Source organism: Athene noctua, chromosome 5 (assembly GCF_965140245.1).
Source record: "Athene noctua chromosome 5, bAthNoc1.hap1.1, whole genome shotgun sequence".
In the NCBI taxonomy this organism is placed as follows: Eukaryota; Metazoa; Chordata; class Aves; order Strigiformes; family Strigidae; genus Athene; species Athene noctua.
This window is the reverse complement of record NC_134041.1, coordinates 26,842,297-26,861,495: the sequence shown is the minus strand read 5'-3', so window position 1 is coordinate 26,861,495 and position 19,199 is coordinate 26,842,297. Positions and strand designations below refer to the sequence as shown.

The 19,199-nt window shown below is 38.2% G+C and overlaps 1 protein-coding gene across 4 annotated transcripts in view; it reads right to left on the bottom strand.

The window, feature by feature from the left end:
* Window positions 1-2,928: 2,928 nt before the first annotated feature.
* Window positions 2,929-19,199, bottom strand: part of KCNT2 (potassium sodium-activated channel subfamily T member 2) — a 156,195-nt gene continuing 139,924 nt past the window's right edge. For 3 of the 4 annotated variants that reach the window (XM_074908233.1, XM_074908234.1, XM_074908235.1), the window contains 3 exons: window positions 16,711-17,011; window positions 13,839-13,923; window positions 2,929-4,530 (listed from right to left, as the gene is read on the bottom strand). In XM_074908233.1, coding sequence (XP_074764334.1) covers window positions 4,419-4,530; window positions 13,839-13,923; window positions 16,711-17,011 — 498 coding nt within the window. In that variant the 3' untranslated portion in view covers window positions 2,929-4,418. Of the gene's footprint in view, window positions 4,531-13,838; window positions 13,924-16,710; window positions 17,042-19,199 lie in introns of all 4 variants that reach the window. The other variant, XM_074908232.1, reaches the window with a different exon arrangement.

Genomic DNA, 19,199 nt, shown 5'->3' with positions numbered 1-19,199 from the left:
GAAACTTCAAATGCTTGTTTTTAACTTCATGAAGTGGAAATGTTTTCCTTTTTAAGCTTCTTGAGAGGCTGTGGGAGTTTATGCTTGTGTTGAATTACCATTAATGACGGCATTCTTGCATTAGTAGTGTAGGCAATAATGAGGTATATGATAAAATCATCACTGATATTTTGGATTAACTTCACAAGATGACCATAAGCAAAGTTTTGGTCATGTCTCATAACTTAATATGAATTAATAACTCTTTTCCTGTCTTCCTGCAATGCATATTCTGCAACTAGCATGAGGAACAGTGGCTGAAAATTTGAAGTGCAGCTCTTCAGATATTTATTCAATGTATGTCTGTTTTAAAGTGGGGTGGGTTGTTTCTAATATAATACCAAGAATATGCAACAATATTTTAAGCAGATTGCTTTATTTTATAAATTCTGCATTTATATCACTGCTTTGAAAAAAGTTTTTTTTTTGTAATCTTGATGTCGCTACACAGTGCCGCTTGTTTTTATTAATTCATCTTCAGATTGTAGGGACATATTTCCCTCAGATATCAAGTGAAATTCAATGCAGCAAAACCTCTTGCATCAGTGCTCCAAAATTACAGAATAGTTTCTGTCAGCCCTAGCTGCCTAGAAACTATAGAACTGGGCATTGCTTCTGGTGCACCTAGTGTTTTATTGGTGCATTGGTAAATAAAGATGTATATGAAATATTCGGTAATATATATATATATATCTGTATACTTTAAAGTTGTTGAAGAGTACTTGTAGTAGGAAGTTGTTTGTGGGAGGGGAAATATGTATGCTGGGAAATCAACTGTTCTTTTAATTTCTAAGTCAAAATGTCATGAAAACTTCACTACTAAATTCTACTGCAGGTTTTAAAAACTCCAACTGTATATTTTTACTTGGTATGTGAATTAATGTGTGTTCTGGAATTGGACTGAAATAGTTAAGGAAATACACTACATTTCACTGAAACACTTTTTGTGACTATTACAGAGTAGTTAACATGTTTTCATAGGTAGGTCTCATTTTGCTGGAAAATACCCTTGTAAGAATGAAGTGATTATTATCTGTTATCACTTTCTTCACCGAGATAGTGACTTTGGCTAACAAATTGCTTGGTATACATTAAGATAGTGTTGGGAAAGATGGGCATCTTTGAGTTACTGGTAGAAGTGAGCCAGAGGAAAAAATACATATGGTTAAGCACAGACTGAAATTGTCATTTTGTGGTTTTGGGGTGTTTTTTTGATTGTGAGAAATAAACACAGGTTACATGATCTTTGACAACTGATTTAGAATTAAATCTCTTGCTTATGTTGGAGATCATAGCTCTAAATTTCTCTACTGAGTGAACTATGACCAGACAGAACTCCTCTGTTCAAGAGCCATTTGGACCCTCTGATTTTAGAACTTCATCATCCCTTCTCCAGCAGCAAGCACAGAGATTCCAAGTCCAACTGGACTTACAAGAAGAAAGCACATGAACTTAAAATTGCCTGTGGGATGACCATTAAAGAACTGCCTCCCTGACCCTGAAGGAATGTGTACTCTCTCATTAAGTGTTAATGTAGAGGTGCTTTAAGACGGTTCTTGAAAGGTCTAAATCCCACTCGAATGGGGTATGTCTGTGAAGATATTCCAGAGGAAGCAAAGATGTTCTGCTTTCAACATGAAAGGCACTATATTTTGAGTAACAGAACTTTGTGGTATATTATTCATGGGTTATTAGAACTTCTGCTTCATAAGAAGCTGTTAGTTTTTATTATCTTGCTTGTCTTCCAGCAGATTTTGAAGAGAACCAAATATTTTGTTCAGAAAGATTGCCTCTCATTCATTTTCGAGACTGCAAGTGTCTCCAGCTGTCTTTGTGTTGGCTTTAGGAAATCTTCTGGGCCTAATGAGCAATTAGAAATTAATTAAGCCTGGAGAAATATCAGGTCACATTAGATGCTACTATTCAACTCTAGCTGAGCAGCAATTCTGCTGAGCTGGGTGGGAAAATGGATACACCTGACTGCTTGTTTCTACTGCTTTATAGGCTGTTAAATGAGAAACATCAAGTCCTACCTATAGATCCTTGTGGCAGAGGTACCTTAAATCTGTGGTAGGTGCTATAGGCAGTGTGCGGGGAATGCCTGTGAACAGTGTGTGAATTGCACTGAAAGCAGAGTATTTAGCTTGACAGCTGAAGAGTAGGTATGTTTCTGGAATCCTATCTGCCTACATAAGACTCTGTTAAAACGGCCTTCAGTATGAAACAAAAGATCCTCCTAATGTTGTGGAATGAACATTTTTAAGAAACTTGTATTTTTTTAAAATATTCAAATGAAATATAGTCTTCTTACTGAAGGCATTAAAAATAGGAAGTTATTCAGACTGCACATGCAATCTCTTCTGGGACAACCTCTATGACAGGACTTAGACAAGATCCTGTACCATATACTGTTTTTTAAAAAACTGTAGACTTCAGCATGCACAGCTGTTTCAACTGTTTCTTTTTTTCCACAGTGCCCAGAGGAAATGCTCAAAATACTTTGTCTTTATGTGTGAATAATTCAATAAATGGCTAGTGTGGGGGAAAACACAACAATAAGGGACTCTGCAGAATCACTGAAACCCTTCTGAACCACGATGCTGCTTTAATATGTCTATATTCAAAAAACTGCTGAGAAACCCTACTCTCCAGCTATCCTTTTTCCTTTTAAAACTAGTACTCTTGGTCTTCTGATGGCTTCAGCCAACTCTGAGACCTCTGTGGGTTTTTAAATAACTGGTTTTAGGATTTCTGACCTAATATTGAACAGATTTAGTTAAGTTTTGAAATAACTAAGAAGAAGGGAGGGAATAATAGCAGATTTGCTGTCATTCCCAATATAAATGTGACGATTTCAGCATCCTTACAACGCCGATAAGTGTACTCATATCCATTAGTTGTTCACTGGGCAACCTGGAATTTTATTTTTCAGAAATAAATTGTAGTTATTCTACCAAATAAGATAGAAGAGAATATAAACAATTTTGACTGAATTTTTGTACAGGCAGGACATGAAGGGAATTCAAAGAATAATCAATTTTTCCATTGTTTTTTCCATTTGGCTACCTGCCAGATTTCTTGTACCAGTTCTATATGGATAATTGTAATAGTAGGGTTTTTACCTTAAGCATATCTTCCCGCTTTGTGACAGATGGCAAAGCAAGAATATGATTCTGGAAGATCATGTACAGGCATGCTTAATTCTGTAGAAAGCTTGGACCAATTGTGGCATTCTTGTATGTGTAGACTGGAGATTCTGTAGCAGCTTCAGATGTTTCATACACTACCAGATGCTTTCTTGTGTACTTAATGCCAAAATGGAGTCTTCAAATCCATGCTGTCTTTTCACATAACGTGGCATTACATTTGTTTTATGGAATGGGTTATAAATTTCTTGAATTTTCAATATTAAATTTTCAATATGAAAATTTTCATTTTCATATGAAATTTGGATAATCTGAATGACTGGGTATGTACTTACTTTGGACAGTTGCGGTTCTGACATATTCATGGAAATGGGAAGGACTTGTGGTATGAGTTGCTCCCTAGAGGGATGTATCACTTCTGTATCACAATCTGTTCAGGCTTCTGTTGATAAACTAAGGTTAAAAGGTTTCACCTGAGCTACCATTGTTTGTAGCTTCACACAGACAGTGCCTTCCCAGTTTTTGCAAATGAGGGGTGCTGCCTGTGTGAGATGATAGGGACTTTCCTCCAGGTGAGCTCCTCTGAGCAAATCTTTCAGTGGATATGCCTCAGATCTCAATCTCTGTGGTGTGACTAGGCTGTGTCATTCAACCCCATCTGTGTAAACCCAGAGAACTAACACTCAGGTCCTGGAGGCTAAAAAAGACTGAAACTAGCCTGTTCTAATATAAATGGGTGACAGGCTGAGATTGAAAATTATTTCAAAAGCTGGATTCTTGACACACAAAGCTTCATTGGCAGCTTTAGGTATTAACATATTTTCTACTACAAATTATGCATGGTCTCTCTATGGGCATCAGATAATCTTTTACTGATGTAGGTCAGAAGCTTAGTCATTGACATGCTGTCACCTTGATAAATAGGCTTAGAAGCATCTAAGCAAAGCACATGATGGAATCTGTCACTTTTAAAATCATTTGTTCATATCAATTAAATAGTAATAAGTGTCAAAATTCTGTCAAGCTGACAACATTCAACTACCATATTGAACAGGCCACAAGCCTGACGATCCCTTAAATCAGTTTCTAGACACCACATTTCTAAATTTGGTCACTTACCCACTGTCATTTTGTTTCCAAAACCTGAATTAAATGTACCACTCAGTTTGCAAAATGGTTAGTGGAAACAACATGTGTATAAAATAGTCTCTTAATTTTGTGATGAGTTACGTATCAAAGTTGTGTTTCCTCCCTGGTGTCTTGTCCCACTGTATGGCAGAAGCTGTCTTTTCGGCTGGGTGCAGTATTTGGAACATAAGCCAATGGATCAGGTCGGATCAAGTATCTATAAAAAGAAATTATAACTCTCATTAAAATGACTTGGCGTGAGCAAGGATAAAACAAGTGCATGCAGTTGTAATTCTGAAAAGATCTGAGGAAGACTTAGAGATTTATTTTGAAGGTGCTTAGTCTTGTTCCTGTTGGGTAACTAGGACACAAGAGTAACATCACTCATTTTATATGCTAATAATAAAGCTCTTCACATTTTGTCTGCCTAGACATCATCTGTACGTACAAGGCACAGCTAAACCTTAATTTTGACTGACAGCCCCTTTGCAAGTAATTCTTTATGCATCTCCTTTATTCATTATACCTTAAAGAAGGGACAAGCAGTCTAGAGTCATTTCTAAAGGAATTCTGTGAGAAAACAATGGACAATTCTTGTCACTGTGCTCAATAAATAAAAAGCATGATGTTGATAATCCTGGTGTAAGCTGACAGTCTGAAGATGGACTCATTCTAAGAACTTCTACTAGAACTGAATACTTGAGGAAAATGCCTCATCAGTTTGAATCTAAGTTTGAGATGTTTAAAATAACTGCTTTTCTTAGGATAAGGATGGAATTAATTTGTAACTGCACTGTTTTGTCAGCTGTCTTAAGTGACAAACTATCTGATCTGAGACAGCTTTTGGCACTGATGCAGTAGTAGCTTTGTGCTGCTGCAGAACTAACGTTCAGTGTTCTGACCTATCAATCAGTGCTTTCCAGTGCCACTATGCTCCTAAAGAGAAGACAGACAACTAGATTAAATTCCAGTATCTTAATCTAGTCCACACATGAGCGGTACTGTTGAAGCTACCAGAAATTTTATTTCAAATCCTGGTTTTTACTTTTTCTTTTAAAGAGACAAAAATGAAATGCAGGAAAATGAAATGTGAAAGAATCCTTTCTCTCGTATCTTCAGAAATCTTGGTGTCACATGTCTGTCTATCTCCTCATCATCATCCAAATGAAAACACTTAAATATCCAAATAGAAATCAAGTGCATGCTGTGTGGTGCTTGTAAAGATTTGCTGCAGTGGCCCTGAAAAAAGTTGCTGTTTACAGGCCACGAACTTCTACCATACAGTATAATGAGTATGTTTTGCACAAGACTTAATTAAAACACTCTGAAAAATTCTTCAACATAATACAAAATGGAAAATCCTGATTAACTGAACTAACATGTTCAGTTCAGTATACTGCTGTATCTGTTTTCAGCCTACCTAGTAACACGACCATAGTTCCTCAGAGCAGGGACTTTGAGGCTGGCGGGGCATGGCATTTAGGGTGGATACCCAAGAGAATCACTTGATTTCCATGACTTGAAAACACCACCTGCCTCTGTTACTTTGTTAATGTTTCTCCTTCTGTCTGTACAATAGAAGAGGAGCGTTTTCTCTGTCTCTCATAGTTTGTTGCTACAAATAGCCTAAACTTCTTTGTGTAAGAAAACAGCTGACTTAAATATGGAATTAAAAAAAATGTACTGTTCCTATCTAGATCATGTTCACATGCTATCTATTTGTTTAAAGTCAAGCTTATTATCCTCTGATACTTATGTTTACTTCAGAACAACCTATTTGCTTTGCTGATCCTGCCAATGAAACTGAGTAGTGGAAGAGTCTGCCCTGTTCTGTTCATCAAATCCAAATGAAGCATGTTTAAACATGCTTAAAATTTGGGGAAAAATTCAGGTCTTTCTGTATTTTTTTTTTTCTAGAGTAAGCTAAACAAAAAACTTGTACCTGAAATACATAATTCACAAGTTCTATATCACAAATAATTCTGTAGGAAGCAAATCACAGCATGCCTTAAGTAAAAATGAACAAGACTTTTATACTGATAAACCTTGATAAAATTGTAAGAAGCCAAAATATATGATAAACAACTGCTGGAGCCTCAAGGGTTTATAACTGTCCTGATGTCACAGCTGCCAAATCTCAGTGGTCACCTTCCTCCCTCAGGCACATCTGGATCAGTACTGCATAAGCAATTTCTATGTTTCATCTTTGGATGCTACTGCAGAAATCTGGAACTCCCAATTGCAACTTTCGGAACTGAAACTGCGATTCGGAATTTAAGGGTTTATAGGGCATCATCAACACCAACACCAGAACAAATAAAGAGAGTGTTAATCTCCAGGAAAAATAAACCAAAACATCAAAGGACCAAATGGCCAGTAGTGGGGTTTCAGGGTTGGTTTTCTGTTGTTGTTGTTTTGTTTTAAATAAGAAGGCAGATAGGGCTAGCAACAGAATGTATTGTACTAATTCTGGAATGAAAGAGAACAAGGAGTGTTACTACATGATCCATTTGCAACTACTAAACTGATACAGAAAAAAAACATTGTGCTCTGCTGAAAGCCAAAATGTTCCATGTTTTGGTGCAAAAATCTCATGGCTATAGAATGAAAATGCTGCTATTCAGTACCCACTTTTTAAGGTAAGATGAAATATGAAGTTATTACGGCAAAGTCTGAACATATTACTTGAAACATAAGTGCTTTTGTTTAAATTAAGACACTGAGATCATTGTCCTTTAAGCTCTATCAGGTCAAGATGCTAAACATTAGCTTGCAAAGCTAATGTAAAGACTAACAAGAAAGCTTTTTGAGCAACCCACAGCTGTGAATGCTGCTTTGGGTGCAACCTATCTGTAAAAGCTAAGAAAATTTTCTCATATCGTGGTTCAGGGTTGTATGTTACCTGATATACACACAATAAATGACAAATATAATAGGATCACAGGTAATGTAAAAGACTTAAAGTTGTATAAGCATGGGAAGTCAGAGTATGAAGGTTGCATCTATAGGACTTAAAGTGAATACATGTTTTGGCTTCTGTCATAGATGTGCACAGAAATATGTGGTTTGGATAAGGATAAGCCATACTGGCATAAAAGTGCAGCTAACAAGTGGGATGAAAGAGGAACCAGCTGGAGGAAGTTTGCAAAATATATTGAGAAGGGCAGAAAAACAATATAGGAAGACTAGCCTTCCAGCTTGTCAGCAGGAAGGACAAACGGAAAAAGCTTTTTACCTGCTCTGGGTTTTGTGACTGAGAAAACTGTGGAAAGAGAACAACCTCTTTTTCCTCGCCTCTAATAATAATCCCCAATTGCATGAGGGTGAAAAGTCTGCCTAGGCAAGAGAACTATGATCAGGTAGATTAATGATCTGGGTTAATGAAGCATCAACTGTTATCCAGATACAAGGATCATGTTCCTCATGTCAGATTTAAAAAAAAAAAAAAGAAATTAGTCTGAGTTTAAGGTGAAACACAGGCCCATTCATTAAGCATGAGGAGAAGAATATACATCAAAGTAGGTAACAGTATGTGCATTTACAGGGTAAATACGTGTAGGTAGCACACTACAAATTCAGCACCACTGCAAAAATATGCAATACTGGATTGCTGAGTACCTTTGTTTTTGCAGAGACAGAAAAATAGAATGCAGGATACCTAGTCCACCTAGATGGCCTGGTTAACAGTTTGACAATTTACAGGTTAAGTATTAGTACACATCATACTGTGGAGTTCCATAACAATGAAAATAGTATTCCAAATAATATCAACAAATTTTCTGATAATTGCCTTTGCTGTTTGATACAGTTAGTATTATGCTGTGCTTTTTATATATAACAGTGTTACAAAGCACTATGATGATAGTATCAGGAGAGCTAATAGTTCAGTTTTTCTCCTTGTGAACAAGCAGTGAGGCAGGTCAGCACTGATGCGGAGGACCTTGCACAACTGGGCTGTGTGGTTTCTTGCCCGTGTAGCAGATGGGGCATGTTAACATAGCAAGGCAGAGGCAGAAATGGCTCAGGACCTGAACACAGAAATCGCAGTGGACTTCAGTATGAGACAATGACAGATAATTATCTGTAATTCTTGATTTTAAAACTTTCTTGAGAGTTTTCGTTTTTTATCTTTTTTTTTTTCCATGTAGTCTGCAAAATTCATGGTGAGTGAAAAAATCTCCTGTGTTAAGGTCCTGCCATTTGTATTTGAATTATCTTAAGCATGAATATTGCATTATATCCAGGGGAAGACTACTGTTTGCTTTAATAATATTTGAATCCATGTAATAAAATCCCATTTGAAAACACTGATTTTGAAGGGTTGATCTTTCTGTTAATACATGGTAGCTAAATTATAAGCAAGAATTTAGTGGGAATATTAATTCTGTGAAGCTCTCAAGCAGATTTTGTTAGATTATTTTTTAAATGCACAGAGTAAGAGAAGGATGAGAGAATATGGATGTAAGAGCATTACTAACATATGTATTTGAAATGCTGGGTACCCCAAGCCCCAAATTAAGGCTGACATATGGGTGGTTCCCACAGCCCTTCACAAAGGGGGGGTGAGTTTACCTTTAGGCTTCCCTCCAGGGTGCAGCCGGCCCTGCAGGGAGAGCCATTGGGTAAATGAGCCTCAGGTGTCTGCATTAAGCAAACAAAGGTCAGGTGTCCCACTTGGGGATAAAAGCTGGGACCACCTGCAGGCAGGGGCAGTGTCTGTCTGTGAGGTGGATGCACTTTGCAGAGTTTCCTGTTGGGGAAGGGCCTCCCGCCTCCCTGGAACTGGCCTCCAGTCAGGTCTGGCCTTTCTGAACACGGTCTGTGTAGAGATTCAGTATGTGGCTTCCTTGGTCTTATGTATTTGGTTTGTTGACTCGGTTGTCTCCCATCCCTTCTATGGGAGACTGCATTTCACCATTTATTCCACCCATTGTTGGTTGTGCGGCGTCGTTGTTGGGATCAGTGAGATTGATGTCGATTATGTATAATCTGACTGGTCTGTACCCCCAGCGCTCACCCATGTACTGACCCTTTTGTATCAAATACAATTTGGTTCTTGGTTCATCTCTATGCTGGCTGTGTCCTTTATGCTAGGCCTACTAATTGACAAAACAAAATTGGTGACGAGGATGGCCCTGTCTGAAGTTCCCAGTTGGGAAGATCCTGTTTGCTGGCCCTCAAATGGATTAAATTTGGGGGACCATGTGAACAGTGGGAGAAGCAGTTGGCAGAGGCTGAACTGCAGGATGTATTAGAAAATATTCAAAAATTCTCCAGTAAGGCACAGGATGCTGTAACCTTCGGGAGATGGGGATGGATCCTGTTAACAGCATATAAGAAACAGCACCAGCAAAAAGATCACTTACTGGCTGAATGTTCCTGTATGCGAGCTCAGATTATGACATTTGAATCTGTAAATGAGCTTCTTACTGATAAACTAGACACTTCTCAAACTGTACCCGAGAAGGATACAGTACAAATTGCCCAGTGTAAACGTGGGAAGAGAGGGGGACAATGTAGTCATAAGAAGGTCCACTCAGAGGTTATACAGGTGGATGTACACTGTAACCCTGATGACTCGGATGATCATATCTGGTATCCTGTGAATTCTGATGGGGCTGGTGCCTCAGATGACTCTGCAGATGTGAGACCAGTCATCAGGAGGAAGGTGGAATTTTCTGAGGGTGAGCCACCAGTAAATAGACCTACAATGGAAGATTTCACACAGCAAGAAATCAGTGATATTCTTGCACGGTTTACTCAGAAACCAGAAGAGCCCCTGCTTGCTTGGATGGTACGTTTATATGATCAAGTAGCATTGGGGGTTAGCCTGGATAATTTTGACTGCAGAAAGTTTGTAACTCTGAGTTCAGACCCTCTGGTGCAGGAAGCATTTCAGACTAATGATGACAGTACTAATCTTTTGGCTTTAGCCACTGTGGGGTGCAAGGCAAAATACCCCCTAGAGAATTCCTGGCCAGGTTCTGACCGGCCATGGTATACTCTGCGGGAGGGTATACTGCGATTGAAGGGAGAAAAAATGAAACTGGCCATTCATGAAGGCCATGTTGATGTGTTGATGCAACTTCGATTGTCTGTGCCTATGAGAAATGCAATCATTAGAACTGCTCCACCGGCTTATAAGAATGTTCTTGTGACTCTCTTACTGACTGAAACAGGAAAACCCATTAGAGATGTACTTGAGAAAATGCATCAGCTAGGTGACCTTGGAGAATGGACTCCCCAGGAGCGTCAGGGCTATCGAGAATTCCAATGTCAGTGGGGCCCCTGGGAGTATACACAGAACCGAGACACCCAACACAGTAAAAATACCGGACGTCGGCTGTCTCGAGGACAGTTGTTTAAAGCTTTATTGAAAGATGGCGTACCTCTCGCTAAAATTGATGGTCTTGACACCAGTGAATTATGGAGGTTGTACAAACAGAGAGGGTTACAGAAACCCCGTAGAAAAGTGCAGAATTATCAGGCACACTGGTCAGAAACTGTTCAGCCTACAGCACCCCCTCTGGATCCCCAACAGGATCCCGTCTTTGCTCATGGTGAGCCCTCCGGGAGCAGTTCAGTTGTTCTGGGGAAGAACCATGAATGGCAGCAGTATTCTGACCTGTACCTCAAGAGACAGTAGGTACTGTAATCCATACTGAAATACTGGCCAAGTTCCGGTACATTGGGCGCAGGAGGACTGACGACCCCATGTGGAGCTACAAATATTCTGGAAAAACTGGTCCTCTCAAATAGTGAAGGCTTTAGTAGATGCCAGAACGGAGGCCTCCTTGATATATGGAAATCCAAAAAAATTTAAAGGTCAGTCTGTGATTATTACAGGACTGGGTGGAAAACAAATTGAAGTACTACAAACCCAAACTGATATGAAAATTGGAAATCTTCCCAAATGACAGTATACAGTCATGATTGTTCTGATCCCAGAGTATATTATATTCTTAAGGGACTTGCTTTGAATCTTCTTGATGGTCGTTATCAATTTGGGGTAAAGAGTTATATCACTAACCGAGCAGTTTTAGTAGGGAAGATAAAGATGCCTCCGGTTCAGATCCCAACTGCAACCAAGGTAGTAACCACGAAATAGTACAGGATTCCAGGCGGTCATGAAGAAATTTCCCAAACAATCAAAGATTTACTGGCTGCAGGGGTTTTAAAACTGACTACCACAATGTGGAATAGTCCAATCTGGCCAGTCAAAAAGGCTGATGGATCCTGGAGAATGACTGTGGATTATAAAGAACTGAACGAGAGCACCCCACCTCTTGCAACAGCCATACCTGATATGATCGCTTTAATAGAAAGAGTTCAGAGGCATCGTGGCACGTGGTACGCTGTTATTGACCTGGCCAATGCATATTTTATGATTCCAATTGTAGAAGAGCATTGGGATCAATTTGCATTTACATGGCAAGGACAGCAGTACGCCTTTACCAGGTTGCCTCAAGGATGGGTGCATAGTCCAACTATTTGCCATAGAATAGTGGCTGAGCACCTGGATGAGGTACAGCTCCCTTCTCATATGCAAATTATCCACTATATTGATGTCATCCTGATTCAGGGGACCAATGAGGGTGAATTACAACAAATGCTCGAAGTGCTACTAATGCATATGAGGCAGAAAGGTTGGGAGATTAATCCTACTAAGATCCAAGGGCCATTTCTGACAGTTAAATTCCTAGGAATACATTGGAACTGTGGTCATCGAGAAATACTACATGAAGCTCGGCAAAAGATTCTTGACTTTGCTATACCACAGAATAAGAAGGAGGTGCAGAGATTTATCGGACTATTTGGTTTCTGGAGACAACATATTCCACATTTAGGACAGATTCTGGTCCCATTATACAAAGTAACTCGCAAAAAGCATGAATTCGAATGGGGAAATGAGCAGCAGGCTCCCTTTGAATTGGCAAAAGAGGCTATTCAAAGGGCTTTGGACTTATGGCCCATGCAGGATGGCGAAGTAGAATTAAATGTAACTGTATATGTATGCTAATTGGAGCCTCTGGCAGAAACAAGGGAAGAGTCCCTTTAGGATTTTGGGGAAGAAAGTTACCAGAGGCAGGACATAATTACACGCCCTTTGAGAATCAACTGTTAGCCTGTTATTGGGCCTTGATAGAAACTGAGCAGCTCACGATAGGCCACAAGGTGGCCCTGCGCCCCGAAATCCCTATTATGCAGTGGGTTAAAAGCTCCCCGAAGACTCACCGAATAGGGCATGTGCCAGAATTGATCATTATAAAATGGAAATGGTACATCCAGGACAGAGCAAAGGTGGGACCTGGTGGTCTTGCCTCCCTCCATGAGCAAGTAGTGGCTGCCCCCATGCAGGATCAAGAGATAAAGCCTGATCCTATAGTTGAACAGGAATCCCCTGTGCAATGGGGGAAGATGCTGGATCAGCTGCTACCTCTTGAAAGGGAACACACATGGTTTACAGATGGGTCAGCTAAGTATATAGGAGGGAAAAGGTTTTGGAAGGCAGTGGCTTTTCATCCTCATTCAGGGAAATTTCTGGAGACCACAGGAGAAGGGGAAAGTAGCCAATATGCTGAGTTATATGCAGCATATATGGCTTTAAGACAAGAGGATTTAGGGGAATGTCACCTATACACCGATTCTTGGTCAGTGGCAAATGGATTGGCTACTTGGCTGCCAACATGGATAGCCAAAGATTGGAAAATTTATTCTAAAACGGTCTGGGGAAAGGCAATGTGGAAAGATATTTGGGAATTGGTTCAAAGAACCAAGGTGACAGTATTCCATGTAGATGCTCATAGTAATATAAATTCACTTGAGTGTCTTTACAATTCTGTCACTGATAACCGGGTAAAGATTTCCCAAGCCGGACTGGAGTTCCCTCAGGAAGGAGACCATGAAGGCTTGGCAAAATGGGCACAGCAGAAATGTGGGCATCTTGGGGAAAAGGCCACTTTCAAGTGGGCCCGAGAGCGTGGCATAGTTATGTCACTGGATATGATCAAAACAATAATTGCCCAATGCCCTGTGTGCCAGCATACTCATAAGCGCCTGGTACCAAATACCGTAAAAAGAGAATCCCATCCCTTCTATGGGAAACTGCATTTCACCATTTATTCCACCCATTGTTGGTTGTGCAGTGTTGTTGTTGGGGTCAGTGGGATTGATGTTGATTATGTATAATCTGACTGACTTGTCTGTACCCCCAGCGCTCACCCATGTACTGACCCTTTTGTATCAAATACAATTTGGTTCTTGGTTCATCTCTATGCTGGCTGTGTCCTTTATGCTAGGCCTAATAATTGGCAAAACAGTATTATATATTTATATGTGTATTTTAAATATATGCATATATATGTATAATTAGGTGACTAATTAAATTTATGGGTTTTGTAGATGTATAGGAAAGTTTGGGGTTCCCTTCCAGCAGAAAGATAATAAAATAAATTCAGTCAGGAAGTACAAATATATTTTGCAGGTCTTGTGATTTTGTAATTTTTTTTTTCTGCTTTAACTTACACGATATCATTCAGCTCTAATCTTGTATCTGGAGATGGATTGATCAGGATGTAAGAAAGGGTGTTCTGATGATCATTCATTTCATCTAGAAGACAAAAATAATACCAAATTAACTATATTTACAAGCAAATTGTGAAAAGTATGATTTCTGACAAACTAATTTGATAAAAGATCATCTTTGGATCATAGAGCTGTCAAAAAGTGTCAGGTGTCAAAGTCATTTCAATTAAGTTGAGCAACTTCTTTTCAACTGTACTTGAATTGGAACTGACAGCATCTTTTGGGTTATACACTCTCAAAATACTTTGTTTTCTTTCTGAATGTTCTAAAAATGTTCTTTTGCATTTTTTTCAGTCATAGTAATACTGAATACAACCTAATTTTAGTGTAATTGTCATGCGGCTTCTCTTAGAATGTGGGAAGCAGAGACTTCCATCCTCAGATGGCATTAAGTTCATGATAAACAATGTTAAATGCAGGTATCTGGCATACTCATCCATTTCCAGATTTCTTTAATATAAACTTTTTTTCCCTTTCCTTGTTTATCTAGTAAGCATTTTCCTTTTATCACCTGTGCCAATGAGTTGAAATGTGAATGCTGTATAAAGGGAAATTAGCGTTTCTTTCTTGCCTTTTTAACTGTTCTAATGATATGTTGCAAGTGAAGGCTATGATTTGAAAGAGAACAGCCCCATTCTAGTTTCAGTGCAATTCCTAAATCTTTTAATGAAGTATTCTTGATATACTGTAGATTGAAAATCGCTATATTGGATATTTTTTACTGTGTGTAATTTTTCTAAATGCTTCTGTTGCATATGTGCACCATCATAGGTACTTCTGTCTAGTAAACAATTAGGTAAGTTCACATAGACTCTTAGTATAGATGCAATTATACAGCTAAAATGGTGTTTTACAATACAGCTTATTTCTGTAAGGTTAAACCAATGCAAATAATTGTAACTAGTTATATAAGCACCTGTACCCCCATACTAACATCACACCTCTGCTAGAGCCTTGTATAGTCAAAACTGTGTTGTGTCTCAGTTGGGTTAAATAAACTCAATTAACTGAATTTGAATTTTGGAAGACTTGGATGTTATTAGGTTATCAATGTAAAAAAAGACACCGAAGATGTGAAATTGGCTTTAGAGGTCATCCCCACACATAGAGATACTAATATGTAGTGGGATGAGCGTGGAGTGAGCTAGCTCTGAAGGGGGGTGAAAGGCTTCTGAAATTTCTTTCTGGATGTGACAGAAGGTGGAAAGTGGGAATATGACAACTCGAGTTTGTAGCTGACTGCATATGTAAAACTGGTTTGAAGTTTTTTGAGGGTTTGGGGGGTTTTTTCAGAATATGGCTGTTCTTCGGTTGTAAAAGTAGAATTTCTCTTTATAATGAGGTGCATTTGTAAGAAAAAGTGCTCATGAATATTTGTAAATCAGAATCAGGGCAGATAAATGTAATCAGGTGACAAATTTACCTATCAAGATTTTGCTGTTCTGCATAGGGTATATAATCTTCCTAAATTTAAATAATTAAATTAATATTAATTTTTGGCTTTTAACTAAGATTTCAAAAGAAAAGCAGGAATATAAAAAAGGGGGTTTGTTACTAGTATAAATATGAATCAAACTTACAAAATTTCTTTGTGATTGATCAAATGTTCTTGTGGCCTGTGTTACTCCTGGAAACTATTTAGTTCTGAATCTTCTTGCAGAGTTACATAGTATCCACAAAGAAAGCAGGAATAGCAGTTATCCAGTTGGAATGTAGGATAGAGCTTGTATTTACATACCTAATTCATAAAGATTGAGCAAAACTATAACCATGTACTCTCTAGCAGCCTTCACCATTGATTTTGTGTCAATAGCAATAACGACTGACGTCGTGGTGTCCAAAGATGTTCTGACCCTGCATTAAGAATGTGTGTAGTTAAAATGGACAAATAGAAATATCCACCCTGAAAGAAATACCAGATTTACCTCCAGTTAATGGATATTTCAGGGATAAGTCAAATTTAAAATTAATTGTGTTGAAAAATGAAGAGTAGCACATTTGTAAAACAGTAGATTTTGGATTCCTCAAATGAAAATTGAGCGTGGGAAACCCTGTATTGACGCTTCTGAAGCAGAAAATGCAAAACTCCAGAATGAACCTACTATGCAGACCAATAAGTTGGAAGCTAGAAACTCACAGTGTATCTAGGAAAACCAGAACCCATAGTTCTGGGAGTTTCTACATAACATGCTACAGAGCCAAGGCCATGGAAATGCAACCCAGGCAACTGTGGTGCATGTATTAAGAGTTTTACAGAGCTCACGTCAATAGCTTTAAAAAAAAAAAACAAAATAACCCCCACAAAACCCAAAAAAGCAACTCAACGTCAGCCTTGCTGTGAAAGGACTTACTTAAAGACATTAATTTTAAAAATTGTGGGGAAAATGCAATATCCTTCACACAGACAATTCCCAACCTTGACATACAAGTGAACTTCAAAACAGTTGTCTTCATCTATATTTCAGTAAGTTTGTGGAAATATGGCACAGTTGTTCAATGACTTGATGGCAGCAGAATATATATTCTGCATACACGTATTATATGTGCTAAATATAAATGTGACTGACATACTGCTTCTGAGCTTTCCATCTGAAAATCAAACCGATTAAAAACACTCCAATTTTCTCCCAGTAAGAAAATAAACCAAAATCAACCTGAAAAAAAAAAAAAAAAACAAAACAAAACATAAAACAACAAAACCAAACCATTATCATAAACTTATTACTTTGTTTATGGCACCCTCAGTTCTTGAAAATAAGTTAATCTTGCATAACACTAATTTTTTTGAATTTAACTATTATAGTAGTCATACCATATCCTGCTGGAGAAAGGCCCAGATGCTTCATTCTGTTTTTCACAAGTTCAGCAAGCTCCTGTCTTTCTGACCTCCTGTAAAGGTTCATTCGCTGCTGATTTATCTTCTCAGCTGTTTTCCCAGAGTGTCTTGGTACTCTTCTGCTCAGCCGTCGGGCCCACTGCATGCTTTTTCGTCGTAACAAGGGATGATCAGACTGATCACTAGATGTTGAGTTACGATGATTACTACGATAACTAGTCTGTTCTTTGGTGTCTTTAGTGTCTTCCCATTCCTCCACACTGATAGATATTTGAGACTTGAAAGGAAAATGATGAGAGTTTAAGGGCTTTAAAAAATGGAAACATATTAAACATTCTCTCCTCTTTTCAACAGTGCAGTTGAACATATGTTCTGGTTGCAACGGAGCTGAGGGGATTCAGCTGTTCATACTTAGCAAGTGTTCCTGAATTGGGAATCCTTCACTAGACTTTGACTTTTTATGTGAAAAGCTCATTTATGATATAAATAAATATCTGAAGTGCAAAAGCAGTTAAGTGTTTAGTGCCTGATTCTATTTTGATTCTGAGAACAACTCCAGCCTTCTGATACTGCCTTTCCTGAATCTAGGCATCTGTTCTGAACGTCTTCACTTTCTTCCAAGTCTGCATATTTTTAGAAATTCAAGTTCTGTAACTGCTTTTTAGATGCATGTTGTGGATTCATTAAGCAATAGTTCAACTTGGGCTGCACCGTTCGGAGTACTCTTAAGACCACAGGTGGAACATACCTGTTACCTCTGTCTCACATTCCCAAGCATTTTTTGACCTTCCAGCGTGTAATATCTGGAATACCTCTGTGTCTGAAGTAAGGATGTATGCAATAGCCTTCAATGTGATTCAGGCCACCTCTTGAAAATGAGGTAATGAGTTCATACCTTAAAGCATAGTGATGTTGCTTTTTCAGTCATATAGTAACAAAAAAAGACTTAAGAGCCAAAATCTTCCATCATAAGAATTACTGAGGTTCTAAAGGCCTTTTCCAATTAATATAAAATCTGAAATGAAGATTCACAGAATCATCTAGGTTGGAAAAGACCTTGAAGATCATCCAGTCCAACCATTAACCTAACAATGACAGTTTCCAACTACACCATATCCCTCAGCACTATGTCGACTCTTCTGTTGACCTCATCAGTGTTGAACATAATCTTTCTTTAAGAGGCTTATCACCCTGTCCCACACAGAATCTGTGAGGTTCCTGGGAACCCTAAAATAATATTTAGTATGAGTGTGACTGTGAGAAATACTAATTTTTTTCCCTTTCGCATAGAGTAGCTTTTATCTGTGTTAAAAAAAAACAAAAACAAATGAACAACAAAACAATCAAAAACAATAATTAAAAAGAACACCAAAAATGCTTATGTTGCTGCACTTCAAGTAAAATCACATTTTTAATGTTCTAGACTAGGATCTTGCAATAAGACTCATGCAAAGACCCACTAATTTTTTGAGGATATTCATCTTATTCTGTATTAAGGTTTGTTTTTTTTAAAAATAACATGCTTTTTTGAGTTTGGCTACTGACTCAGATGGTTTTATTTTGGGTAGGGCATAAGAGAGAACCCTGAATCCCTATGTACAGAAAAGCTATTTGATTTGGGGTTTGTAATTTTAAATTAATTGATGTTATGGCTTTGCATGTATTTTACAATAAGGATTAATGTAAGCAAAGTACATTCCATGTAAGGTGCTACTTATGGATAGGAAGTCTATATGGTGTGAACAAATCTGATACAAACTGAGTATAAATAATGGTCTTGTTTTGCCTTTCTTCCTGTCTGCATTGCTAGATCTGGACTTGCCAGCAGTAGTAGAGACCAATCATCCTAATCATTACAGGAGAGTAAGTCACATTTTTTGAGCCAGACAATAATCAGGAAAGACCAAGTAAAAGAACAAATCTTTTGCTTCCGCCAATCTGCAAATCCTGAGTTTCAACTTTTGAAACACTGGGATAGTGTTGAGTTGAAACCATACATGAAAGTGATAATAATTTACTTAAGTGACTACAATTTTTATGCTGCCTGTTGGGAAAGGTGTCCAGAATGTCCTTTCACTGTATGCAGGAGGAAAAAATTAAACTGTTTAAAGGCAAAGCAAAACCGAAGAAACCCAAACCCTCTTTCAAAGACAGCATAAAAGCATGCCTCCCAGCATGCAGCTGTTTAATACACAGAAGAAAAAAGCCCAGCATGAGTACTTTTATGTGTTCCTCTCTGTTTTAATCAGTCTCAAACTTTCTTTAAAAATACTTTTGTAACTATCATTATTTTATTATGAGGTTTAGTTGCTTTATTTTCTTTTAATTTAACTTCCTTTTTGCATAGCTTGCAAACCTGCTGTAGGAGAAGCATAATTGGTGTCACTACTACTATATCATAGTAATTGATCATCTTACATTTTATGAACTGTGTGGTTTTGGGTTTTTTTGAGATTCCCTAAAAG